General features: G+C 39.5%; 1 protein-coding gene across 1 annotated transcript in view; it reads left to right on the forward strand.

The window, feature by feature from the left end:
• Positions 1–27685, forward strand: part of mtmr8 (myotubularin related protein 8) — a 60602-nt gene that overhangs the window by 18213 nt on the left and 14704 nt on the right. Inside the window, exons 6-13 of the mRNA XM_072595273.1 lie at positions 4754–4888; positions 9363–9495; positions 11381–11490; positions 14472–14597; positions 18179–18228; positions 21282–21482; positions 22546–22674; positions 24361–24487. Coding sequence (XP_072451374.1) covers positions 4754–4888; positions 9363–9495; positions 11381–11490; positions 14472–14597; positions 18179–18228; positions 21282–21482; positions 22546–22674; positions 24361–24487 — 1011 coding nt within the window. The remainder of the gene's footprint in view (positions 1–4753; positions 4889–9362; positions 9496–11380; positions 11491–14471; positions 14598–18178; positions 18229–21281; positions 21483–22545; positions 22675–24360; positions 24488–27685) is intronic.

The raw sequence follows: 27685 nt of genomic DNA on the forward strand, positions 1-27685 counted from the left end.
ATCAAAGGCTTTACTGAAGTCCATGTATACCATGTCAACTGCTCTACCCTCATTTACATACTTAGTCACCTTCTCAAAAAACTCAATGAGGTTTGTGAGACACGACCTGCCCTTGACGCAACCATGTTGACTATCTGAAATCAAATTGCTGCTTGCTAGATGATTATAAATCTCATCTCTTATAATCCTTTCCAAAACCTTTCCTACAACAGAAGTAAGGTTCACTGGTCTAAAATTACTTGCGTCATCTCTACTGACCTTCTTGAACAAGGGCACAACATTTGCAATCTTCCAGTCCTCTGGTACTAAACCTGTCGACAATGATGACGTAAATATCAAAGCCAAAGGCTCTGCTATCTCCTTCCTAGCTTCCCAGGGAATCCTCGGATAGATCCCATCTGGCCCAGAGGACTTGTCTACTTTGACTCCTTCTAGAATTGATAACACCTGTACATAACTAACCTCGAACCTTTCTAGTCTAATATCTTGTACCTCATTCTTCTTCTCTACAATGTTCTCCTTTTCCTGAGTGAAAACTGATGAGAAATGTTCATTTAGCACCTCTCCGATCTCCACAGGGTCCACCTTCAACTTCCCACTTCTGTCTATGACTGGCCCTATTCCTACCCTAGTAATCCTCTTATTCCTCACATACGTATAGAAAGCTTTAGGGTTCTCCTTTGTTCTATTTGCTCTTCTTAACTCTCTCTTTAGATCTTTCCTGGCTGATCTATAACTCCTCATCTGAACCATCTTGCCTCATCAATACATAAGCCTCCTCCTTCTGCTGAACAAGAGATGCAATTTGTGTAGTAAACCACTGTTCCCTTACTTTATTGCTTCCTCCCTGCCTGACAGGGACATACCTATCAAGGACACGCAATATCTGTTCCTTAATCCAGCTCCACATTTCCATTGTCTGCATCCCCTGCATTTTGCAACTCCATTCTATGCATCCTAATTCTTACCTAAACAATTGCATCTTTTCTAGTGGTGAATTGCAAAATTTACCCACTCATTGCATACCTCTTATGATTGTAAACTCTTCAATCATAGCTTTTTGTATTTAAGGAAAACAGTTCCAACTGCTCCAATCTTTAAGTAAAGTTACTCATTCCCAGAACTATTCTTATACTTTTTAAAAAATATCCTCTAAAACCTTCAAATTGTTCCTAAAGTATCCAGTACTGGCTACCCACTGTGCCCACTTCAGCATAGAACTCCTTCGCTTATTTGTCTCTCCTTGTTCATCTACAACTTTGCATTTTTGAAAGTTGCAAAGTTGCAAAGAAATTGCATCTGTGTAGTCTTTGCTTATTTCACCAGCCTCTGCCCTCTGCAAGTTTATCAGTCTCCTCTTTACAATTCACTATACTTCCAAGTTTTGTGTTGTGCAAATTTTTGAAATTGTACATCAATATTTAAATTATAAATTAAGAGAAGCTGTAGTCCAGTACTGATGTCTTGGGAGCACCACTCAAGGGGAGAGGCCGTAATGGACGTCATTTGTGAGTGATCCAGAGATCAAGGCTAATGCTCTAGGAACACTGCACTAGTCGGTGGAATTTGAATTCAATTAGTAATCCTGGAATTGAAAACCAGTCTCAATCCTGATGATCGTGAGACATCATGAAAATCTCCAGTTGATTCCCTAACATTCTTTAGAGAAGAAAAATTTTCATCCTTACCTGATCTAGTCCGCACTAGTCCAACAATGTTGTTGGCTTTTAACTGTCCCCTGCAGTGCCTTAGCAAGCCATTCAATTCAGGGGAATTAGAGAGGGACATCAAACACTGATATTGCCGTTGACGCCCAAATTGTTGATACATACTCTGACTCAGTCCGAAAAATAGCTATTCATTGCACCACGGTTTCCTGTCTTCCATCGTCTTATCCATGCTACGACTTCCTCTTTCATCTATAACACTTTATCAAACAAGTTTCGTTGGGCCAAAATTGAATTACTCAACAAAGTTTCCTGAATAAACTTCAGAAATCCTTCTCCTTCTCTGCCGTTTACATTATTATATGTCAAATCGTCTTAAACTCTTGATAACAGCACTGGCAAACTGCTCAGTGATGACATTTGGTCCTGGCTCTGTTTAGGTGGCACCTTACCTAGAATTGGTCTCAATGTTTTAGGAATTTACAACTCTCCTTCACTGTCCGTTCTGCTTTGGATGCATCCTCCATGTTCTGTTCACACTTGTCTGTGATATTGAGAGTAGTCCAGATATTATTGCATTTTTGAGGTCCTGTTTCTTATTTTCCTTTCTAGGTCCCTTAAACCGGTTTGTACAATTTTATCTCTTCCTCCCCTTATGGATTATACTGCTGGTTCTACACCCTTTTGACCCCTTAATGTTTTTAGGCTGCTCAGTAAAATCTTGCACATAGGCACCACAGAGATATCTAGGGATCATGTATGTGGACACCCTGTAGTTACAGGATCCCCTCTCACTATCACTCACCCATTGTGCTATGGGCTTGTATCTTGACTATAAACACAGCTGAATGCTAATTAGAGAGTGAGATACATTTTGAGTCCTGTATCAAGTGTTTGGTCCTCCTTGACTGGTGATTAGACGTTCCCCTCTTTGTCTACTCACTTTTATGTTGTGGGGTGACCTCCTCAAGAAACTTGCTGCCTATGTAGTTTTTGTCTCATGGATGCATTGCAATGACAGTACTTGGTGCAGAAGCTCTGAAACCTAGAGCTTGGACATGAAGCTGTTCAGCTATTGGCATAGGATGTGTATTCTGTGAGACTGATGTGCCCTGCATTTATTAGATTATGAAATAAATTAGGAGTAGAAACAGGTTTAAATAAACACCAACTACTCATCAATTCCATTCCTTCTGCTGACATCACTTTGGCCATGGGCCCCAGTTATACCTGTCCTATTGTGAGGGTTCGTGGAACATTCCTTGTTTCAGACCTACTTGGGTGCCCCCTCCACAATTCCTTAATTGATTACATCATCAGAGCTGCTCCCTCTCTCATCAGGAAAAATGTAGCCATTTCACTTTCCACCCTATTCTCATCTTCACCTACTCCATTTTTGACTCCTCCCATTCCTACCTCAGCATCTGTTTCCATTTTTGGGGATAGTGTAGCCTTGACATCCACTCCAAACCACCAACTTCCACAGTTATCTAGACTATGCATTTGACACCCCTGCTTCCTGTAAAGACTCCATTCCATTCATCCAGTTTCTCTGTCGCATCTGTTCTGTTGATAACACCTTCTGCAGGGAGCCTCTGAAATTTCCACCTTCTCAACCAAGGATTTCCCACCACCATAGTTGATAGGGCCCTCACCTGCATCCAACCCATTTCCTGAACTTAGGCCTCACCTCTTCTCTTCCATCACACAACTTTAATAGTATCCCCGGGTCCTCACTTTTCACTTCAGCAGCATTCACATCCAAATGATCAAAAGCTACCATTTCCAGCATCTCCAGCAGGATGCCACAATCAGACATAAATTCCCTTCCATTCCTTATCAGCCTTCCGCAAGGACCATTTCCTCCAGGATACCCTGGCCCACACCTTCTCCACTCCAGCCTGTCCATACACCCCACAATATCTTCCCATGCATTCACAGAAGGTGTAACACCTCTCCGTTTACTTCCTCTCTCCTTAATATCCAAGGGTCCAGACACATCTTCAAGTTAAAGCAACTTCACCTGATCTAGTCTACTGAGTCCACTGCTCACAATGTGGTTTCTTGTACACTGGGGAGTTGAAATGCAGAGGGGGCGTCCACTTTGTGGAACTCCAATGTTCTCTCTGCAACAGTGATCTCGAGCTTCTGGTTGCCTACCGTCCCCATGCCAACAGTACTCCAATGAGGCTCAGTGCAAACTGAAGGAACAACATCTCATTTTCTGCTGAGGAAGCTTGTAGCCTTCTGTACATGTACACGTATATACACACACACACACAACATTGACTCTGCTTTCTCCTCATAGCTGCTGCCAGACCTGCTGAGTTTCTCTAGCAATTTCTGTTATTGTTTCAGATTTTTATCATTCACAGTTCATTTTTTGAGCACTCTTATAGTTTGGTTAACACAAATGTTTCCTTAGAATCTGAGATCTATAGATAATGAGTCAGTATTGTGTGGTGGGGAACATTTTATGCTGTGGTGGGGTAAATTCCAAACATGAGAGAACAATTTTAAATTTGAGCTAGATTGCATAAGGTTGAGGCCACGAAGCATGTTTTAAAACAAAGAATAGTGAAAAGTCTGCAACTCTTATCCTCAAAATGCTTGTTGAAACTGGACCAGTTGATAAACCGAATGTTAACTTCAGTCAATTTTTATTGGGGAATATGTGTTAAATGTTTCTGCTATGTCTTTAAAACTTCTCAAATATTTCCACCCATATATCTTCCGAGGATAGTGCCTTCCTCATTCAAATAAGCCTTTATTTGAAAAAGAATACTTTTGGTCATTGTGTTACTGTGGTTAATACTTAATTAGTTAAAGTTTTACGTGATTTAACACTATGCCTTGCTATTCACATTGCTTGCTATTAAAATATGAAACTGAACTCTCTATCGCTTGTGACATGTGACATGAAGCTATCCAGCTAGACTTTGTACTAGAAATTATATTTCATTCAATGACTGGGCATGATGGATGTATCCAAATGGACTGTTAAATCATTACTTATCTATTAATTTGCTTTTTGTTTCTCTACTCTCAGCCCTATCTCTAATGGAATCCAATGCTTGTTTCACCAGGCTGCCATTTGTCGGTGCAGTCAACCGCTTTCAGGGTTTAGTGCCAGGTGTATGGAGGATGAACAAATGCTACAAGCTATCAGCAAGGCCAATCCAGGAAGTCCATTCATGTATGTGGTAGACACGAGACCAAAGGTATTTTTGTTCACCAAATCATGCTATGGACATGACTTCAAAAGTTACTAAACTGAATGCTATTAAAATGTGCTGTTGTGTTTCTGTTTGGGAGGAAGGAAATTGGCTCTGGTGCCCAACTAATTCCATCTGGGATTCATATTGAAGGATGTATACACATGATCATTAGCAGCACTGGAAGCTAGATGTCCACTGAGAGGGGTGGTGGAGTCCAGCCACCTGTGGTGCAGTGATCCTTGATGGAAAGTCCAGTGATGTGGAGATTCCCGGATTCCTTCCATGTGCTGACACACCTGTATTGGTACTGTCATGACATCAAATAGCCTTTTCGGCTGACTTGATGTTCTGTTTATGAACTTGAACTACACAACTCCATTTAATATATTTGTTTTTGTCTGCACTCATCAGAACATTCCATAACATAATTTCAAGCTGTAAACAGCATTTATACTACATGAGCGGAGATTGCTGATTTGGCAAGTGGAGTCTAATTTGTAGAGGGTTTGGCATGTAGAATGTAAATATTGCTGTTTAACAGTTATCAGCTAAGCTTTGATTAGACTTTGAATCAGACAGGCTAACTCTGATTCTTCAGGACATTGCCCTGAGAAATGAACTGGTGAATGGTTGTTACCTGTTTTGTTGAGTTATAGAGTCATACAGCACGGAAACAGACTCTTTGGCCCAACCAGTTTATGCTGGCCATAATCCCAAACTAAATTAGTCCCACATGCCTGCGCTTGGCCCATATCCCTCCTTGCATTTCTTACTCATGTACTTATTGAAATATATTTTAAACATTGTAACTGTACCTGCAATCACCACTATCTTTGGAAGTTCGTTCCAAACAAGAACCACTCTCTGTATAAAAAAATTACCTCTCATATCTTTTTAAAATCTTTTTCCTCTCTCCTTAAAAATATGTCCCCTAGTCTTGAAATCTTCTACTCTAGGGAAAGAAAGTTGAAAAAATGTTGAAATGGACACTGTCTGTATACATGTTTTTATGTCTGCAAAGAACCAGGTCTTGTGTATTAATACTTATGGCTTCCAGAACACTTTGTCACTTTGCTAGTCAGATTGACAGTCCTAAATTGTTTGTCAGATAATCCTTTGCACATTCTGATTATCTAACAAATGTTGTCCAATTGCAGAATCAGACGGAATGTTAGGCACTGAGCAAGATATGCAAGAGCAGGAGAGTTGTGTCCTGTCAGTACCTTGCTTGTTGAAAACAGCTGAAAAGGCATGCTTTTTGATACTATTCCTAGTCTTTGTAACATATGGCCAACATCCTAACATTACACTGGCACTAAAATACAGATACTGCATTACTTCTTTGTGGGATGGGCAGAATATAATTTTGACTGAATGACAGTATTTGGTTAGTGGCAAACCCCACTACTGCATTACAGCAACGTGAAGCAGCTAGTTTCGCCTATTGCTCAAACTTTTGAGATATGTTATTCTTCCACAGTAATAGGAAATAGAGTGGGCATTTTTCAAAACCAAGTGTAACAGCTTGGGGCTTTTTTCAGTTTGTCCAATGAACAATTATGGGGAACAATTGGCTACTTGTTTGGTAATAATTGGCCCAACTTGCAAAGTTACCACTAAAGCCAATTTTATAGTGCTTGGAACTGTAGGAGTCCCAATATGTCTGTTGAATAATGGGGGTAGGTTTATGATTTTTCAACCAGAATGTCAAGGAAAGGCAATTCATTTGACTGTTCCATTTCAGATATGATTTTTAGTGCAGGATGGAGCTCATGAGGACATGTCGGGAAATTATTTCATGTAGTTGCAGATACAAATGTGGCATATATGTAAACTGCAGATTGAAAATTTGCAAAGGGTGTGAGGTTAGTTGTCATTTCTTTTTTAAGATATGTTTCTCATAGTATCCAACAAAGATATTTGCAGGCGTTAGGGCTAGTGGGGATCCCATGGTAACACCATCTATTTGGGCAATCATGTGATTGAAATTGAACTCAATTGCACAAATTGCTGAATTCATAAGTTCAACATGTAATGATGGCCAGTCTAGCGCTGCAGCAGAGATGTCACTCTGATTCTTTGCTGAATGGCTAGCATGTTCGTGAACATGTGGACGGAGTATCACCATGGATCTGCATGTCCTAAAGTCCTCCACCGTGTAAGTGGAAGACTTGGTCAAAATGTGTTGTAGCAATTCACAAAATCATTTGACAGTTCGTGGTGTGCAGAGGTGCTTATAAGTAAGATAGGACCTAAAGGAATATCATTGTTGTGTCTTGGACAACCTGCACATAAACATGGTGAGATGTGAGGAGGAACACTATTTAATCTGTCATCTGGCAACATACATTGCTCTTGTACACATACAGTCTCAGGATATGGGACTATCTATTTAAGACTGAGATGAAGAAACATTTCTTCACTCACAGGATGGTGAACTTGTGGAATTCTCTACCACAGAAGGCTGTGGAGGCCAAGTGATGAATATATTTCAAGAAAGAGACACGTTTTCAGATTTAAAAGGCATCGAGGGCTATAAGGAGAAAGTGAGAAAATGGAACAAAGCCTGATTGTTCACTGTTAATCAGCATTAATGGGTGTATTCTCCATGGCAATATCTCTAACAATCAGAATTCACTTGCCAACTAATCAGCACTGTCCCCTCATCAGCTTTCTCCTTGAATTGGTATTCTTGCAAAATGTCATGATAGGTGCATGATGAGGAGCTTCAATGAAATGTACTTTTTCAGTAATATGCAAGTTTTGTGCTACCAAACAACTATGTGTTTTTCACTCACCACAGGATGTGTGGTTGAGTGCAGGAGAGGACCACATAGAATGTTGGTTAAAGAGCAAAGCACACAACTATCAAGTAAGATACTTTTGCAGAACATGGTAGTAGGAACAACCTTTGAGGTGTTTTGGTGAGTTCCTGGATTGGGTCTGAAGTGTTCTGCAGGGAGTAGGGCAAAGGATTTGATGACTGGCCACAAAGACTGCAACAGGTAAGGGAGTTGCATTTGCACTTCCCCTTGGTCTGCAATGTTACAGGAGGTGTGATGAGGCAAAACTCTGTGCAGTGCCTTTTGCCAAGTTTAGGTAGGCTGCCTCCATGTTCCTTGACAATGACAGGAAACAGTTTGACAGGATAGCCAGTGCACTCACCATTTTTGTTTTTTCCTTAATGTTTTCCATGTCCACTCTTGTCAGATTTTCGTCTGACTTCCCTGTAGCTGTATTATCCTTGATCTCTCTGTAAAATAAGCTGATATTATTCTTTCCTCCAGTCGTGGCTGCAGCCTCCTTGTGCTAGTGACTCACCATAAGCACAGATCTGAAATCTACACTGTCCAGTGAAGTGTGGTGCCAGTATCTGAGCTGTTGTCTGGGTCAGGTCAAATGATTTACATCTTAGTCAGATCAATACGATTGTGTGCTCTCCCTCTTCCTCCTGGGTGTGCTTTTGTAGTACAAGCAGAAGTTGCTCTGAGAAGGGGAAATCAGAAAAGGTATATTGAAGTGAGGGGAAGCAAGAGGTCTGTAGCCTCATCTGCAACGTCACCATGATGGCAGATAGCAGGATATTGATGGAACAGTGAGTAGGAGCAGTTATTTGAAGGTGCATTTCTTGACCTTGACCAACCATGTGAAGTCACTGTACTAGTGGCACTGCTGTCTCATCTCTGTGGTCAGGATCTGGGAATGAATTTCCCAAATCTCCAGGTGTTTTTTGATAGGTTGGTATCCCCTCTGTTATGTCCTTTACCATCACTAAGCTGTTCACTCAAATTCCAGCTATTTTCCTTGTTTAGAATTGTAGCTGTTGTACTCTGCAGCAGGCTCCTATGATTCAAAGCAACTTCACTTTAAAAGGAGCACACTGTTTGCCTACCTGCTGTTTGTGATCACTGTTTAGTCACCTACTGAGCACTCAGGCAGCCAACAGCATGGGTCTCACTCAGAACAATGTAACAATCAGAAAAATGAGGAGGCATTCCCAGGATTGAATGTTGAAGGTCACAAGTCATGACTCTTGCATCCAAAAACAACTGCAGACAGGTACTTTGCCTTTTATGAACAGATGATGGATGAGGATAGCTTGACAGTCAGCCATGATACCTTCCAACTAAGGATCATAACACATTTATTCTTCTGGGTGCTCAAATCTTTGGCCCCAGTGCATGTTACTCGCTGTTATTGTTTCTATGGGGCTAAAAGAATCCAAAAGAAATCATCATTCAATTATGATTGAAAATGCTGTTTAATTATATAACTTGAGAAGACGGAAGAAAATTCAAATAGTTTGCTAAATTTGCATTCAGTTTTTAAAATTATTTTAATCTAAGACAAATTGAATACTGCAGAAATATAATTATTGAATATATGTTTGTGGAGATGAGAATAAAAATCCATATCAGAAAACAAATGAATCAAAATTGCAGGGATAATGTTCAACAGTACTGATTTCTTTTTACAGTTAAATGCCATGGCAAACAGAGCTGCTGGAAAGGGATATGAAAATGAAGATAATTATTCCAACATTAGGTTCCAATTTATTGGTATTGAAAACATACATGTGATGAGAAACAGTTTACAAAAGCTTTTAGAAGGTAATGCTTATTTTCTGTTCCAGCTATCTGTGAATAAGTAGAATAGTAATTGGAGTTTTAATGCTTGATATCGCTTTGGTACTTATAACTGCTGAAGAATCCTTAATTGAATTTATGTGCCCTTCTGATGTAACAAATACTTGAGATTTTTGATCTGCATAACCGAGCCACAAAAGCAAAGGATGGAAATCAGAAATAAAAATAGAAGGTGATAGAAACTCAGCAAAACAAATACCATCTGTGGAAAGAAAATAGAATTAATGTTTCAAGTCAATTATTTTACATCAGGCTTTGTAGTACACTAGGAGAAAGTGAGAACTGCAGATGCTGGAGATCAGAGTTGAAGAGTATGATGCTGGAAAAGCACAGCTGGTCAGGCAGCATCTGAGAAGCAGGAGAGTTTTGAACATAAGCTCTTCATCAGAAACTGAATGCAGTGTTGATTGTTCTACAGCACCAAAAAATATTGCTCATGTTTGGTCAACCTTCCAAAACAAAGCTGGATCTTTTCAGTACCAGCCAGAATGAACACTGACTGTGACATGAAAAGTGTGTTTTTAGAAGTTGCCTCCTTTCATGACAGAACTGTTGCTGGTGCTGTGTGATAAATTTTGCATTAAACAAAACAACAACAAAAATGTATGTGTACTTGCAAAATAATATATAGATCACTGCTCGTGCTGCAGGTTTCCATGAAAGGGGCCTCAGAAGCAAAAAGGTTGAGAAAAACTGTTATGAACCATCAAAGCAATTTATTGGACTAAGCATTAAATGTTGCATACATAATTAATTTAACAATTTTGTTCTATCAGGCTACATAATAAATGACTGATTAATGGAGAGCAAACATGAAGATGTTATTTGAACTTCCAAACCACTCCTCTTGCTCTTTCGTCTTTAATCCTATAACCGCAAGGATAAGATTTTACTTTTTAATAACATCGCAATTTATGCATTTGCTATATTTGCTTGAGGGGAGCCAATTAAGACTCACATTAAAATTAAGCATTAATTATTTTAGAAAATAGTTGAAATTGTACAGAAATATTTGACCATTATTGGACCATTACTCCTCTTCAGTGGAAGCAAGTCATCCTTAGCCCTGAGGAGCTGCAGAAGAAGGTGGTAAACTACCTGCAATTGGATCTCCGGGTGTCAAAGCACTTGTCCTTGGCTCAAACACTTTTTGTTTCATCCTGGCTTTGCCCCTTTTAATTCTCTCTTTAACTGAAAGCACTGTCTTGTGCTTAAATGCTACCACATGGGTATATCTTGGCAAAAGTCAAAACTGAGTCACACACTGTAAATGCCATTTGAGACTGCTCAATAGTCATCAGAAGCGAAACTCAGATTTTCTTTCTTTAACATAACATAGCAAAAATGTTGGAAACAATAAATCTGATAGCATCTGTGGAATGTCAGCTCATATTTTCTTTCTCTCCAGTCTACTATTTCTGTTCAGTTATTTCCATAAAATTTATTGATAAAGTTAATTATTCATTTATAGTTAGTAATGTTAGTTAAACATTTTTTTTTTGAAGATTACACTTTGGAAGACGTCCAAAATGTGTATGGAATAGCTCATTGTCACACAACCTCTGTCATTGCATTGATAAGTACTTTTGCATGTTTTATGTATGAGGGACCTTCAGGTATTGTCATGTTTTCTAATTCTCTTCTAATGCTGTGTTAGTGAGTTATAAGAGCAACAGTGCTATGATTCCAGAAGGTATTATAGAGGGATGCTCCTACTTCAGTAAATATGTAAAATACCTTCAAATTTGGGAATCTCAAACCCTTTGTCCATTGTTTTTGACCTTCATTTGTTTAATGGGTAATGGGAAAGAAAATGTTACAAAATAAAGTTTAACAAATTTTTTTTTAGTATGTGAACTGAAGGCCCCATCAATGAGTGAGTTTCTCACTGGCTTGGAAAATTCTGGGTGGCTTCGTCACATTAAAGCAGTTATGGATGCTGGTGTCTTTCTAGCAAAGGTAACAGCTTGAACTTTTTTTTCTTGGCTTTTGTGCCCTTTCTAGCCTGCGTTGAATTCTGATTGTAGTTTGCATCTGTGACAGAATGTACAATTGACATGATTCTGAGCTCTATAATCACACTGCCTTGTTTGCTCAATCTTTAAAGCTGCCTTATGTTGTACTTCCTTAGCCAGAATTTAGTATCTGCTTCTCTCTTAGTTTTTGGTTCATTTTATTCCTGCATTGTGCTGCTTTCCATAAATGTTTCCACAACATGTTTTATTTACTTATTATAAAAGATTAGCTTGATTGTGGACTGAAATGGGGAAGGACCATTTAATAATTAATAACTGTGGAAGGAATTTTGAAACTTTTTACAGGAACTCATTGTGAGTTGTGTTTATGCTGTTGCATTGCGAGCAGCATGGAAGGAGAAATGAGGTGGCGTGGTACTGGTGGTGGGGGTGGGGGGAGCTGTGTGTGTAAGTGAGATTTGTCTGGCAACAGATTGACTGTTTTATGCATTTGTAATCAGTTGTGAATGCCAGAGATGATCAGCCTGACGACAGGTAATGGAGTTAAGTACTTTGCAGCCAATATCATATAAAATTAAGTTTACTTATAGTATTACAACCGATTTGGCAAAGTAAGCGGATTTTCACGCCTCACTTTTCCTGAGGTTGCCACAAAAGTTAGTGATTTGGTCAAAAAATGCAATGTTCCCAATTTACCTTTCTGATGGAATCAGATTAATTGGCCAGGTTTCAGTTCTTAACAAGGACTAGTGTTTATTATAAGTAATTTCTGGCCACAGGTAGACAAAACTATAAAGCCTCAACATTTAACTCTACTCATTGAAACTCTGATCCCCTTTTAAAACCTGGGTTGGTTTCTGGGTCAGCTGAGCAGCTGGTGTGTGGCAATACAGACACAGATGGTCTCCAGACTGGAAGAAGCTGTTTCTCTACAGTAAAAGTATCCAAAGCCTGAAGAAAACTAGTTATTTTCTCCCATCAGTTGCTATAATCTAATGTCTTTAACCAGTAACTAAAATACTTTACAATTACCCTGTGACTGTTGTAAAGAAATGAAAGAATTCAGAAAGGAGATTGGAGAATAGAAGATCTTAGGAAGTGAAAGGGCTACCTTATCAAATATTGTGGACTGGTGTCATTGAACTATGCTTCCCTAGTGTTTTTCCTCCACCATAATGCCAACGTTTTTGTTTTGTCTCTCTCTCTCTCTTTCTCTCTGTAGGAGTTTTAAAAGGATCTGTAAGTTAGCTTGCTGAGCTTGAAGGTGTGTTTTCAGATGTTTCGTCACCATACTCGGTAACACCACCAATGAGAGTCTCTGGTGAAGAACTGGTGGTATGTCTTGCCTCTCTATTTATAGAAGGTGGATGATGTCATATCTGGTTTCTTTTTCAAAGGAAGGTAGATAGGGTCTAAATCGATGTGTTTATTGATGGAGTTCTGGTTAGAATGCCATGCCTCTCAGAACTTTCATGTGTGTCTTTGTTTCGCCTGTCCTAGGGTGTGTGTGTTGTCCCAGTCAAAGTAGTATCCTTCTTTGTCTGTATGTATGGAAACTAGTGAGAGTGGGTTATGTCTTTTGGTGGCCAGTTGGTGTTCGTGTATTCTGGGGGCAAGTTTCCTGCAAGTTTGTCTGATGTAGTGTTTTTTTACAGTTCTTGCATGGTATCTTGTAAATAACATTAGTTTTGCTGGTGGTATCTAATGGATCCTTTAGGCCATTAGTCGCTGTTTAAGCTTGTTTGTGGGTTTGTGGTCTACCATGATGCCAATGGTCTGAGTAGTCTGGAAGTCATTTTTATATGTCTTTGATGTAAGGTAATGTGGCTATATCCTAGGACAGGTGGAACAAAAACACACACGAGAATTCTTAAGATGCATGATATTCTAATCAGAACTCCATCAATAAACACATCGACTTAGATCCTTTCTACCTTCCCTTGAGAAAAAGAACCAGAAATGACATCACCCACCTGAAGAGACTAAGACCTATAAATAGAGAGGCGGGACATACCACCAGCGCTTCAACAGACACTCTCACTGATGATATTACCTAGTATGGTGACAAAACATCAGAAAATAAACCTTCAAGCTCAGCGAGCTAACTTATAGACTTATCATCAACCTGAGCTACAAATCTTCCCAAAAATCGCAAAGTTTTAAAAGGGGTTAGAGTGTCAAATAATAGAATTAAATGTAAATAGTTCAGTTTTGTTTACCTATGGCTAGAGGTTATTTAGTTGTAACAGACAGTAGTTCATGTTTAGTGAAAGAATCTGGTCAATCTGTAAAGCTGATTCCATCAGACAAATAAACTGGAAACTTTGCTTACTTTGATTAAAGCACTAATTTTTGTGGTGACTCCAGGAGTAGTGGGGCACAAGAATCAGTGCACATTCCAAAATTTTGTTTAATTCAGTCATAGAATGTGGGCATCACTGGCTAGGTGAGCATTTACTCCCCATCCCTAATTATCCTAACAGTTAACAACATTGCTGTGGATCTGGAACCATATATATGCTAGACCAGGTGAGGACAACAGATTTCCTTCCCTAAAGGACATTAGTGAACCAGATGGTTTTGTGGTCATCATTAGACCCCTAGATCCAGATTCATTATTGAATTCAAATTCCACTATTCAGTATGGTGGGATTTAAACCCAGAGCCTCAGAACATTAGCAGAGATTTTGGATTAATAGGCAAGCGATAATGCCCCTCAGCCATTGCCTCTTCCAATGGGTTATACTATTCTCAACAAACTTTTTTATTCAACTTGTATTGATAGTGAAGTACTCTTAACAATAGCCCTTCCTGCACGCTTCTTCTCTCCTAACATACTGCTATTCTGTGGTTTTAATTGATTATCACTTTATTGGAAAGAAGGAAAAAAGATCACATTTGTACAAAAAAAGGTACTTGCAGATGACCTGTTTAAAATTGCTTGTATTTTTTCATTACTGATAGGCAGTGTCTGAAGAAAAGGCCAGTGTGTTAGTCCATTGTTCTGATGGGTGGGATCGTACTGGTCAAGTTTGCTCGTTGGCTGCCCTTCTCCTGGATTCCTACTACCGGACAATAAAGGGATTTATGGTGAGGGTGTACATTGTGAACTCGAGTGTTTGAGAATGTATCTACTTTGGCAATTTCAAAAGAGGTTTTGTTGTACATTTCTTAATCAGATTGTGATATGTTTCCGAAATGATCAAAACACATCTGACCAAAAAATAATTTTTAGGCCCTGTAATTATGGCATTACCCTGGATTATGCAGAACAGATGATGCCCAATTTAATTATTTATCTGGTGGCACAGTGGTTAGCACTGCTGCCTCACAGCACCAGAGACTCGGGTTCAATTCCCGACTCAGGCGACTGACTGTGTGGAGTTTGCACATTCTCCCCGTGTCTGCATGGGTTTCCTCCGGGTGCTCCGGTTTCCTCCAACATTCCAAAGATGTGCAGGTCAGGTGAATTGGCCATGCTAAATTGCCCGTAGTGTTAGGTAAAGGGGTAAATGTAGGGTAATGGGTGGGTTGCGCTTCGGCGGGTCGGTGTGGACTTGTTGGGCCGAAGTGCCTGTTTCCACACTGTAAGTAATCTAATCTAATCATGGCCGGACTTTAGAAGGGGTGAGGATGGGTTGGACTTGGGTTGAGTATCAAAGGTGGTAGCACTGACTCCATAATTTGTTTTAGCGTTTTGATGGGGTGGGAAGAAAACCACATTTGAATTCTTCTTCATAGTTATTCAATCAATTTTGCATTAAAATGTTCAGGTATAGACAAAGCAGTGTCCAATTATAATCTCACAGTGCAGTCCTCTGTAGTTCAATGATTTTAATAACCTGCCAAGACTTTATGTTCCCATACAAAGCAATGCTGAGGTACTAAAGAACTAATGGCACTCAAGGGACCATGCCCCAGCAATGATCAGCATTTTCAGAAAAAGGAGAAACTTTATTTTTGTGCTGGAAGGTGCAATAAATGAATATTGGTTTAAAAAACATTTTTTTCTTGCTCCTTGTCTTTTATTTTAAATACTAACATTTTTCAAAAATATTCAAGTGCTGTTGGATTTTTAGGGGCAATTTGCCCTGTGGTGCACACTGACATATTCAGAGTGTTTACTAGATAATATTGAACTATTGCCATCTCAAATAATTCCTTCTTCTCCCGGGTGTAGTGGTAGTAAGGCCAATATTGTGGTGTGTTGACTGTACGCTGACTGAAACAATCACAGTTTGAAGGTGAATTACTTGAACTGAATAACTCAAACTTTTTTAAAGGAAATGTTTTAGCTGTTTTATTTGTAAATGTTATGACTTTCAGTTTCTATGTTTTTTTTTCTGAACTTTCATCTTAATCGCATTAGTAATTTAGAGCCATAGAGATGTACAGCATGGAAACAGACCCTTCGGTCCAACCTGTCCATGCCAACCAGATATCCCAACCCAGTCTAGTCCCACCTGCCAGCACCTGGCCCATATCCCTCCAAACCCTTCCTATTCATATACCCATCCAAATGCCTCTTAAAAGTTGCAATTGTATCAGCCTCCACCATTTCCTCTGGCAGCTCATTCCATACACGTACCACCCTCTGCGTGAAAAGGTTGCCCCTTAGGTCTCTTTTATTATCCTTCCCCTCTCGCCCTAAACCTATGCCCTCTAGTTCTGGACGACCCCACCCCAGGGAAAAGACTTTGCCTATTTACCCTATCCATGCCCCTCATGATCTTGTAAACCTCTATCAGGTCACCCCTCAGCCTCCGACACTCCAGGGAAAACAGCTCCAGCCTGTTCAGCCTCTCTCTATAGCTCAAATCCTCCAACCCTGGTAACATCCTTGTAAATCTTTTCTGAACCCTTTCAAGTTTCACAACATCTTTCCGGTAGGAAGGAGACCAGAATTGCACGCAATATTCCAACAGTGGCCTAACCAATGTTCTGTACAGCTGCAACATGACCTCCCAACTCCTGTACTCAATACTCTGACCAATAAAGGAAAGCATACCAAATGCCGCCTTCACTATGCTTCTTAAACATTTTCTCATCTGGCAACATATTCCAGTCACTTAACACCCTCTATATAAAAAAAACCTGCCTCTCACATCTCCTTTAAACTTTCACCCCTTTATCTTAAACCTATGTCCCTTAGTAATTGACATTTCTAGCCTGGGAAAAAGACTTCAACTATGCATTTGGTCCATGCCTGTCATAATTTTGGAAACTTCTGTCAGATTGCCCCTCAGATGCCAGCAGTCAAGTGAAAAACAGACCAATTTCTTTGTCCAATCTCTTCTCACAGCTAATACCCTCCAAACCAGGCAATATACTGCTAAACCTTTTCGGTATCCTCTCCAAAGCCTCCCCATCCATCTGGTTGATTGGCGACCAGAACTGGATGCAATATTAGGGATATATAAAATGTAAATAAAAATATAAAATGTAAAATCCCATTTAAAAATTGACTTTCATTTGAGTAATCCCTAAAACTACTGGCACGTTTAATGAGTATTAACATACTGCCATATTTATTTTTTGTTGGAAGGGGCCTCTTAAGTTTGAATGCAGAGGTATTTAAACTTGTTTGCGTGACATGTGGCAACGTAGAGGCTTAGTGTACAACAACTTTTGGTTTGCAGATGTGCTTTGTAGTGGGTAAATATCCCAGTTTCAAGTTATTCCATCTCTTTTAGCGTTGAGTCTCTTGGCAAGGTAACCTATCAATTTATTATTTCTGCATTTAACCACCTGGGTGTGGTTGGCAGGATTTGGTCTCCTGACTGACTCTTCAATTATGTTTTATATTAATGGCTTCACTTTTTCATTTTTATTGTAAAATTTTGGCATTGTCTTTCATGCACTGGAGAGAATAGGTCCTAGGATGTTTAGATCGATTTCCTACAGTGTGGAAACAGACCCTTCGAACCAACAAGTCCACACCGACCCTCCAAAGAGTAACCCACCCAAACCCATTTCCCTCTGTCTAATGCACCTAACACTATGGGCAATTTAGCATGGCCAGTCATCTAACCTGCACATCTTTGGACCATGGGAGGAAACCCACGCAGACACGGAGAATATGCAAACTCCACACAGACAAACGCCCAAGGATGGAATCGAACCTGGGACCCTGGTGCTGTGAGGCAGCAGTGCTAACCACTGAGCCACCGTGCCGCCCAACGTGTTAATATTTGCAGGAAGCTTTGACATTTTCAAATTACCTCCATACCCAGATATTGGTGGAATTATGATCTTTCGAAAAAAAAAAATCAATTTTTGTCACGTTGAAGACTGAAACTGTGAAATTAACTAGTCAATGTGGGGATAACAGTGAGGAAGGTTGATCCTTAAGTATGACTGAGAGGTTTGACCATGTTTGACTGTAATCACAGAAGGAATTAGGAGGAGTAATCTCATGGTTCAATCTTTGAGCATATTTGAATTTTCCAGATGTGGAATGAGGAGCTGCCCCAAAGTTTGAAGCCTGGACCTAAGCAAAACTGATGTCATTTACATAAGGATTTAGAGAGAAATTAACTATTTCAAAGGAATATTAAATCATATATATATATATATAATAGCTCTTAAATTGCTGATTGAAATGTACAGGAAGTGAATGTGAATCTAGAAAATTATTAACAAAAAATATAATTGTGTTTATTGTTTTCAAGGTTCTTATAGAAAAAGAATGGATCTCAATGGGACACAAATTTTCCCAAAGGTAATCAGCTGCTTTTTCATTGCTATTTGTGTAAATGTGTGTGAATTGATTTAGTTTCTCAGTTATAAGAAAACGTTTCCAGCACATTGCAAAGTAGTGGTAATCTTCCCTGGACGGTTGAGAGTGTGGTGCTGGAAAAGCACAGCTGGTCAGGCAGCATCCGAGGAGCAGGAAAATCGATGTTTCGGGCAAAAGCCCTTCATCAGGAATGAGGCCTGAATCTTCCCTGGGCATCATGGTGTGTAAAGACATCACAAATCACATGATCACATCGTATTATTAAGTCAGACAAGACAGAATGGTCCAGTTCCAATTGCTGGTATTTGTATAATTTGTTGATCTCAATCAAGATGATAGTGAGTTAACTTAAATATGTTTGGATAATAGAAGATAAATCTAACATCTGTTGCTGTCAAATGACTTCTAAAAGTGCAGATGGTTGAGATCTAGCTGTCAATTACAGGAATATCATTTTTTTTTCTCTTGCTCAATTTCTCTCTCTCTCTTGCTCAGACACTCATTTTTTTTCTTATCTCACTTCAGTTTATCTTTTAAACTGCTGAGACCCCGGCAGAGAAACAAAAGTTGCTTAGGTAGGCAGTGCTTCTGGAGTTTTACTCAGTGAAAGTTGGCTGTGATGTGAACAAAACATTGTAACTAAAGAATGTCAGATTTGAAGGCTGACTGTAATAGGTTTGTGGGTTTATGCCAATTATTTCGATTATTGTGTTAAACCTTTCAGTCTGGTAGCATAGCCAATCTGGGTTAGAAAGTTATGGGTTCTTGTTCCTCTCCTGTACTTGAATGCAATGAAGATTGTTCCTGTTTTGAACCTGACCCCATGAAAGGGCAGACAATGTGGTATCGTTTTGAAGAAGGAGATGCCCCCCTACTATGAATCCTTTCTCAATACTTTGCAGTTCAGGAAATATTGTTGAGTGACAATTGCCTGCCTATTCCTGCTTCTTATATTTTTCGGTATGTTACTTAGTCCAAAATCAATCATTGTATGAATTTAGTAGGTGATTTCTTTTCTTTCAATAGAAATTCATTTTTTGTTTTAGCAGATTTGTATTTCAGCAATGGCTGACAAGGACAGAACGTCAGGTCCAGTTTTGGCTTCTTCAAGCAATAAGTAGCTGTCCATTAATCCAGGATTTTGCTTCAGCAGATCAACTGACCCTCATCCATACCATCTGTTACCTCTAGACTCATGACTTTAAAAACCTCTATCAGAACTCCTCTTTAGCTATTTTTCTTTCGAGGAAGAATAGTTCCAACTTCTTCAAACTATCCTCGCAATTGAAATTTCTCATCCATGAAACCATTCTTAAAATGTTTCTACACTCTCTCCAATGCTTTCACATCCTTCCTAAAATACAGCACCCTGAAATGTATGCAAAACTTTAGCTGAAGTCTAAAGTGTTTTGGACACATTCAGTATCAGTTCCTTGCTGTTGTTCACAATGTTGTTATTAATAAAGCCAAGGATACTGTATGCTCTATTAATTGTTCCCTCCCAGGACTACTTAGATATTACCTTTCAAACCCACAACCACTTCCATAGAGAAGGACAAGGGCAGCAGATACAAGGGAATATTTTCACCTGCAAGTTCCCCTCCAAGCCACTCATCATCGAAAAGGGAAACATATATTGGATTAGTGTTGCTGGAAGAGCACAGCAGTTCAGGCAGCATCCAACGAGCAGCGAAATCGACGTTTTGGGCAAAAGCCCTTCATCAGGAATAAAGCTTTATTCCTGATGAAGGGCTTTTGCCCGAAACATCGATTTCGCTGCTTGTTGGATGCTGCCTGAACTGCTGTGCTCTTCCAGCAACACTAATCCAGTATTTGGTTTTCAGCATCTGCAGTCATTGTTTTTACCTTGGAAACATATATTGTCATTCGTTCAGTATGCTGGGTCAAAATCCTGGAATTTCCTCCCCAGTTAATCATAGGTCTACTCACAGTATATCAACTGCAGCAGTGGAAGAAGGCAGCTCAGGATTACTTTCTCAAAGACAACCAGAGCTGGGCAGTAAATGCTGGCCAGCCAGTGGACCCTACATCTCATGAGTGAATTAAGAAAAACTTATCCTGCTGTCTTCAGTGATCTATTCACATATACACCCAAGTCCATCTGCTTCTGCTCCCCTTTCAGAACTATGTAGAATTGAGGGTTACCTCAGTTTCTAAATTTTCATCCTTGATTTCATTATGTTAGTTGATGAAATTTAGATTTTAATGAATAATTCTGGAATATAAAGTTTATCTCAATGTGGCCTACATCTGACTCCAGACCTTCAGCAATGGTCAACTTGTAACTGTCCTCTGAAGTAATCTAGCAAGCCACTCAGTCCATAGGCAAGCACATGAATGCTGCTTTTGCCAGCGATGCTCACATGCTGTGTTAGAATATCCCTCCATGGGTCACCTCTCCTGAGCTCTGGAACCACCTCAAATTCTGCAATTGTCAGTGAAATCTGCACTCCTCCAATTCTAGCTTTATTTTTATATGGCCAATTCATTTCAGCAGTGTCTTTAGCTGCCAAGCTGGAATGCTCTCCTTAAACCATTCTGCCCAGCTGCTTCTCCTTACAGATATTCCTTAAAATCACATTTTTGACCATATTTTTGATCAGCTGTGCTGATATCTTCTCATGTAGTTCTGTGCAGATTTTGTTGGGTAAATCTTTTCTTTATATGGTACCTATTGGGGTATTTTACAATGTCAAAGGCATTATATAAATTCCAAATTGTTTACAGGGAGTGGAGAGAGTGCAACCAAGGTCTCTGTTCAGATTACTATCCAGTGTCTTCTGCAAAGAATGTACTTCGTATGTACGTTGTGAAGAGTACAGTATTGAGCTTTGATATTTGAAAAGCTTGTCATGATACATGATTGCATGTAAAGGTGTTGAATTGGACAAACATATATGAAAACAGGTCTTTCAGATCTGCTTGGAAGAAAAAATAAATACCATTTCAATTTAGGACTTCATTATATGTGAGATTGGACATTCCTTATTAATTTCTTTTCAAACTCTTCACAGATGTGGGCATCTAGAAGCTGACCCTAAAGAAATTTCTCCTGTATTTACCCAGTTTATTGAATGCACTTGGCATCTGATGGAACAGTTTCCATGTGCTTTCGAGTTTAATGAGAAGTACTTGTTGGAGATCCACGACCATGTTTTTTCTTGTCAATTTGGCAACTTCATTGGAAACTGCCAGAAAGAACGCCATGAATTGAAGTGAGTAGGAAGACTGTGCATGTTGCAAATGAGTTAAGCCAAAGTTGTTAGGATTCAGAAAATCTTATTGAATTTGTATTTATTGCTACACTAATACCCTATTTAGTCGTCAATCATAACAGGTAATGTGTTTTAAATTAGATCTAGATTGTATTTATTTATTTTTGACAACTAGTTAAAAACTTCAGCCCAATACAGATGCACAATCCTTTGTCTAAAACGTTTGGGACCAGCTGGTTTTTGGAATTCAGAATTTTTCAAATTTCAGAATAAGTACTAGTTCAATGGTGAAATTTTTAAAAGTCTGACTGAACAGCAGACTCACTGAGAGTAATGGACCCCGAGACAGAATTGAGGCCTGCCAGTGCTGGGTCACGCCCTCCCACGTCCCATCTGAGTGACACACATCAAGTGGGTGTGAAGTTGGATTAACTGTTTGCACATCAAACAACCTTGTTAATGAGACAAAAACTTCACAAAAAAACCTTCGGAATTTGGAGCTTTTCGGATAAAGGGTTGTCTACTTGTATTATAAATCTCTTGATTAATGGTGATTAATTTGCAGTGACATTCACGAGGAGATATACCAAATGTCCTGAATTTTACCAAGTTAGCTAACCTCAGTCAGGACAATGGAAGTGCTACAGGTTCAACAGCTCTAACTAGGAAACAAGTTCCAATCTTAATGGCTGTATATATTTTTCACTGTGAGTGCACATGTGTGTGCAAGACTGTTGAGGTCATATCTGTGATGTTCTCCATAACTGAGTAACTTGTTGACAACTGCTTATTCAGTTCATGTTTGTAAAGTGGTCACTTGTTTGCGGTAACCGAGAGCTCCAATATTCACTCAACTGTTTCGCATTTCACGTTTGGAGCTTTCAGAAGCAAAGGAGAGAGTTTGATTTGAAGTCAGTGCTTGCATGTCAATTTTCAACATTGTGTATTATGTTTGTATTTTTAATGAGTTGAAAATCCTGCAATTACACTATCAAGTTTAAATAAATGCCCAACTAGATACTACAATTGGTTCTACATTTAGAAATTATTTTTGTGGTTATAGGCTTCAAGAGAAAACCTATTCCTTGTGGCCATTCCTATTGGCAAAGCAATACCCCTACCAGAATCCTCTGTATAAACCCAGTGCAGTCAACATTGTGTTAAAGCCCAATACTGCCCCTTTTAACTTCAAGTAAGTATACTTCAGTTCCTTGATCAATTACTCATTAAAAGCAATGCTGTCTGTAATAGTAGCTTTTGTTGCTGCTAATATAACATCCCAAATATAACATATTAGCAGCAACAAATAACGTGCAGAAACAGATTTATAACATATTATAACATGATCTGTATTTCTTTGGGGGGAGGTGAGGGGAATTGTGAATGGCAGAAGGTTGGATTATTAAGATTGTTCTTATGCCTTTTAATTAGTTGATCATAGTCCAGTAATACTCTATGGGAGCAATTAATAGGAAGGTTAAATACTTTAAAATCTAAACCTACCTTAGTTCTTTCCATATCTAATTTCAATAGATGGATGCTGCCGGAGGGAAGGGCTAGGTCTAACCAACCTACTGTTGGAAGGCAAATTGATCACTTGAATCATTTAAGGAAACTGTCTGCCTTCAGTTCTGCAGTATTTTTATATTTCATTTGTGGAGTCTGAAATTCCTGGACCTAAAGAATTGTCAAATAATAGGAGGCCAGAAAGGATGGATCTATACAATGCCTTTCGGGCATTGATTGTGAACCAGAAAGTACAGCAGTGTTTCCTTCAGACCCAAAAATTCTACCAGCCGCAAATAAAACAGCTGCAATCAGCTGACCCCATTCCTGAAGATGTCCAGTTTTTCCTGAACAGTGCAATGTGAGACTTGCCTCGCAGATGATCTTTGACTGTTTTTCCAAATGTCAATCAGGTGGAAAACCTGTTGATAGAAGATGAAAGATATCCTGTGGAAACTATGCTGCAGGATGTTATCAAGAGTTCCCAGCCCTCCACCCCAGCTCTTACCTCCCTACCTATCATTGTGATTCTAAATAAATATTGGGGTTAATATGTGTGTTTGTTTATTGACATCTGTATTTGACTTGGCTGCAATGCTGTTCATGTTTGAGTAAGACTCGTGTATGAGGAGCAGCCACTTGCCAGAGTTAAATCGGAACCTATGAAACAATACTCACTATCAGTCAGCTGACAATCTTACAGGCGGCTCACTGTCGGCTTATCAAGAGCAATTCGGAATAGGCAATAAATGCTGACATAACCGGTGACAGACATATCCCATGAATAAATCTTTTACAATTTACACAAATGCGTCTTGTAATAAAATGCTTTGTTGATGGCATTAATTTTTCCACTGATGAAGTAATTTTCTTGTCTTATGGCTTGCTTATGTCAAGTGTAGACCTTTTGATTAAAAGAAACATAAGTCGCATATTGCATTTCAAATAAAAGAATTGGCCAGCATGTTCCTTTTCTGCCTTTGCTGCTTTTAAGCCAATGCTGGGGTCAGTGAATCACCTGACTTTAAATTTCCCTTTATGGGATACCAAATTCTATTGTTATAATCTACATGTACAGTTCTGTATTATTTGGTGCTTTGGAAGATCTACAAAGTATTCAACTAGTTCATTTTCTTAAACTGAAACCTCCTTTTGTTGAGCACCTAATATGTTTGCTATTCACATTTTTATTATATTTTGATTTGTAATAAAAATAAGTTTAATAATTGTCAGGGGTTCCTTAAGTTTCTATTTATTCACATAAGCTTTGAAACTGATCAATTCCACAATGGTTGGTTTTGACTGTGAAGGCTTACTGCCATTTGTTGAAGTGTCACCATCTTTATACAGTTGAGTCTGTTTTCTTGATCAGGTTCTGGTGTGGTATGTACAACCGTTTTGATAAAGGAATGCAGCCAAGACAATCAGTCGTAGATTGTCTGCATGCTTCAATGAAACAGAAAACAGACTTCGAAGAAACTGTCGCAGATTTAAATCAGGTAAGTAAAGTTAAAATTAATTCATTGGAGTTCCATGATGCAATGCACCAATTGATGTCACACCATGGCATTCAAATCCAAATTTCTAGTTGCAGATTGCATTCCGAGTTGCAGTGCTACATTTTGCCTAAACACCCGAGTTCAACAAGTGAAAGTCAGTCAGTTTTTCTACTCTTATTGTGTGCATGGTCTTCACGTTAATCACATCATTAGGAGTGAGACTCCACTGCCTGTGTGCACCTCTCAGTTTCTCCTACACTGACTTCTTCTCTGTCAGCAACAGTCTAATATGACCTCATGATAACTCAGTTATGCTCTGACCAAGTACTTTCTACATCTTACAAAGATAGAGACAAAATAAGCTAAGAGATTTTTCCTTTTTAAAAAGAAACTGCAGTTTATATTAATTTCTATGTCTGTTCAAACAGTAGTACCTTATTTTCGTGCCTTATTCAATTTGTGCTGTTCTTCGAGTGATTGCAGCACAGAAGAATTTAATTTGTCAACTTCGTTCTGGAATAGAGTGGTGCTGGAAAAGCACAGCAGTTCAGGCAGCATCCTAAGGAGCAGGAAAATCGACGTTTCAGGCAAAAGCCCTTCATCAGGAATACAGTGTATGAATTCTCCTGAGGATATAGGAAAGGAGGGGTCCTTTGCAATTCTGAGAGAGTGTGGCCCTCAGCTGAGGCAGGGCAGACTGTAGAGAGGTTAGGTGCCGGTGCATTGCTGCGAGCGTAGAGCAGAGGATCCTGTATTCCTGATGAAGGGCTTTTGCCCGAAACGTTGATTTTCCTGCTCCTGGGATGCTGCCTGAACTGTTGTGCTTTTCCAGCACCACTAATCCAGAATCTGGTTTCCAGCATCTGCAGTTATTGTTTTTACCTTGTTGATTTTAACCCTACTGCGAATCCTCTTGCAAGGATGCCTGCCTTGAAGAAGGTTTCCTCCTCTCTCCTGTATTCCTGATGAAGGGCTTTTGCCCAGAACATCGATTTTCCTGTTCCTGGGATGCTGCCTGAACTGCTGTGCTTTTCCAGCACCACTCTACTCCAGAATCTGGTTTCCAGCATCTGCAGTCATTGTTTTTACCCTTTGTCAACTTAGTGCCAGGTCTCTGTGACAGCAAATCACCTAGTCCCGTTACACCATCATTTTGTTAAAGCCCTGCATGTTTTCTCTCTTTAGCTTTTTATCCAATTCTTTTTGAAAATTGCAGATGAATCTGCCTCCAGCAGGTACTCACCAACACACACTCAGGCATTGCATTCTAAACCCTAACAAAATTTGGTAAATTGGCAAAAAACATTCCCTAACTCTGTGTTCAACAATTCTCAACCTTCTGCTAACAGGCAGTTTACCACTGTCTAGTTTGTCTACACCCCTCATGATTTTAAACACTACCAAATTACTTCTAGATTTTTTTTATGACAAACAGCTTCAGCTTCTCCAATCTATCCTTCTACTTGCTCAGCCCTAGAACTATTCAAAATCTTTTTCACACACTCATTAAAGCCTCCATTGACTCTATGACTGTAACTTTCCTTAAGTTTAAAGCCGAGAATTGTACTCCATAGTCCAGTTGAGGCCAAATTGTTTTACAAATATTAGTCTTGGTTTACAAATATTAATAACATTCTTGCTTCCATACTCCAAGCCTGCAATTATAAGGCCCAGGACCCTGTTTGTTTGAACAATTCAGTTTGTCTGTAAGACAAGAACACAAGAATTAGGAACAGGAATAGACCAAGAGTTGTCCTTGCTACTTCACTCAGTATGACATGACTGACCTTGGGCTTCAACTCCACTTCTCTACACATTACACACATTCTGTGATTCCTTAAAATATCTGTGACCTGCAACAATTTGTGCACATATTCCCCTAGTTCTATGCAGTCACTTTGCAGTCATAGAGTCACAGAGATGTACAGCACAGAAACATACCCTTCAGTCCAACTCGTACATGCCAACCAGATATCCGAACCCGATCTAGTCCCACCTGCAAGCACCCAGCCCATATCCCTCCAAACCCTTCCTGTTCATATACCCATCCAGATGCCTTTTAAATGTTACCAATTGTACGTGACTCCACCACTTCCTCTCACAGTCCATTCCACACACGCACCATCCTCTGTGTGAAAAAGTTGCCCATTAGGTCTCTTTTATATCTTTCCCCTCTCACCCTAAACCTATGCCCTCTAGTTCTGGAATCCTCACCCCAGGGACACCTCCACCTTGTCTGATTGCCCTATCCATGACCCTCATGATTTTATAAACCTTTATAAGGTCACCCCTCAGCTTCTGATGCTCCAGGGAAAACAGCCCCAGCCTATTCAACCTCTCCCTCTATCTCAAGTCCTCCAACACTGGAAACATCCTTGTAAATCTTTTCTGAACTGTTTCAAGTTTCACAACATCCTTCTGATTGGAAGGAGACCAGAATTGCACGCAATATTCCAACCTAGTCAGCGTAGTCAGTTAAGTGTATTATATGGCACTTTACACAAAACAGAAGAAATGGGAGCAAAAGTGGACCAATGAACTACTAAACTAACTTTGTCATTCAACACTAATCTGATGTCCACAATCTGGCATTCTTAGGATCAAAACCATAGGCCTAAGCATTCTCCTATGTAGCCTGAAAACAACCTCCCAACTCCTCTACTCAATACTCTGACCAATAAAGGAAAGCCGACCAAATGCCGCCTTCACTATCCTATCTACCTGCGACTTTCAAGGAGCTATGAACCTGCGTTCCTCAGTCTCTGTTCAGCAAAACTCCCTAGGACCTTATCGTTAAGTGTATAAGTCCTGCTCAGATTTGCTTTCCCAAATGCAGCACCTCGCATTTATCTGAGTTAAACTCCATCTGCCACTTCTCAGCCCATTGGCCAATCTGATCAAGATCCTGTTGTAACCCGAGGTAACCTTCATCGCTGTTCACTGCACCTCAAATTTTGGCGTAATCTGCAAACTTACTATCTGTACCTTTTATGTTCACATCCAAATCATTTATATAAACGACGAGAAGTACCGAATCCAGCATCGATCCTTGTGGCACTCCACTGGTCACAGGCCTCCAGTCTGAAAAATAACCATCCATTAACACTCTATCTTCTACCTTTTGAGCCAGTTCTGTATCCAAATGGCTAGATCCCCGTATTCCTTGAGATCTAACCTTGCTAACTAGTCTCCCATGGG

The sequence above is a fragment of the Chiloscyllium punctatum genome, chromosome 25 (genome assembly GCF_047496795.1).
Source record: "Chiloscyllium punctatum isolate Juve2018m chromosome 25, sChiPun1.3, whole genome shotgun sequence".
NCBI classification, from domain to species: domain Eukaryota; kingdom Metazoa; phylum Chordata; class Chondrichthyes; order Orectolobiformes; family Hemiscylliidae; genus Chiloscyllium; species Chiloscyllium punctatum.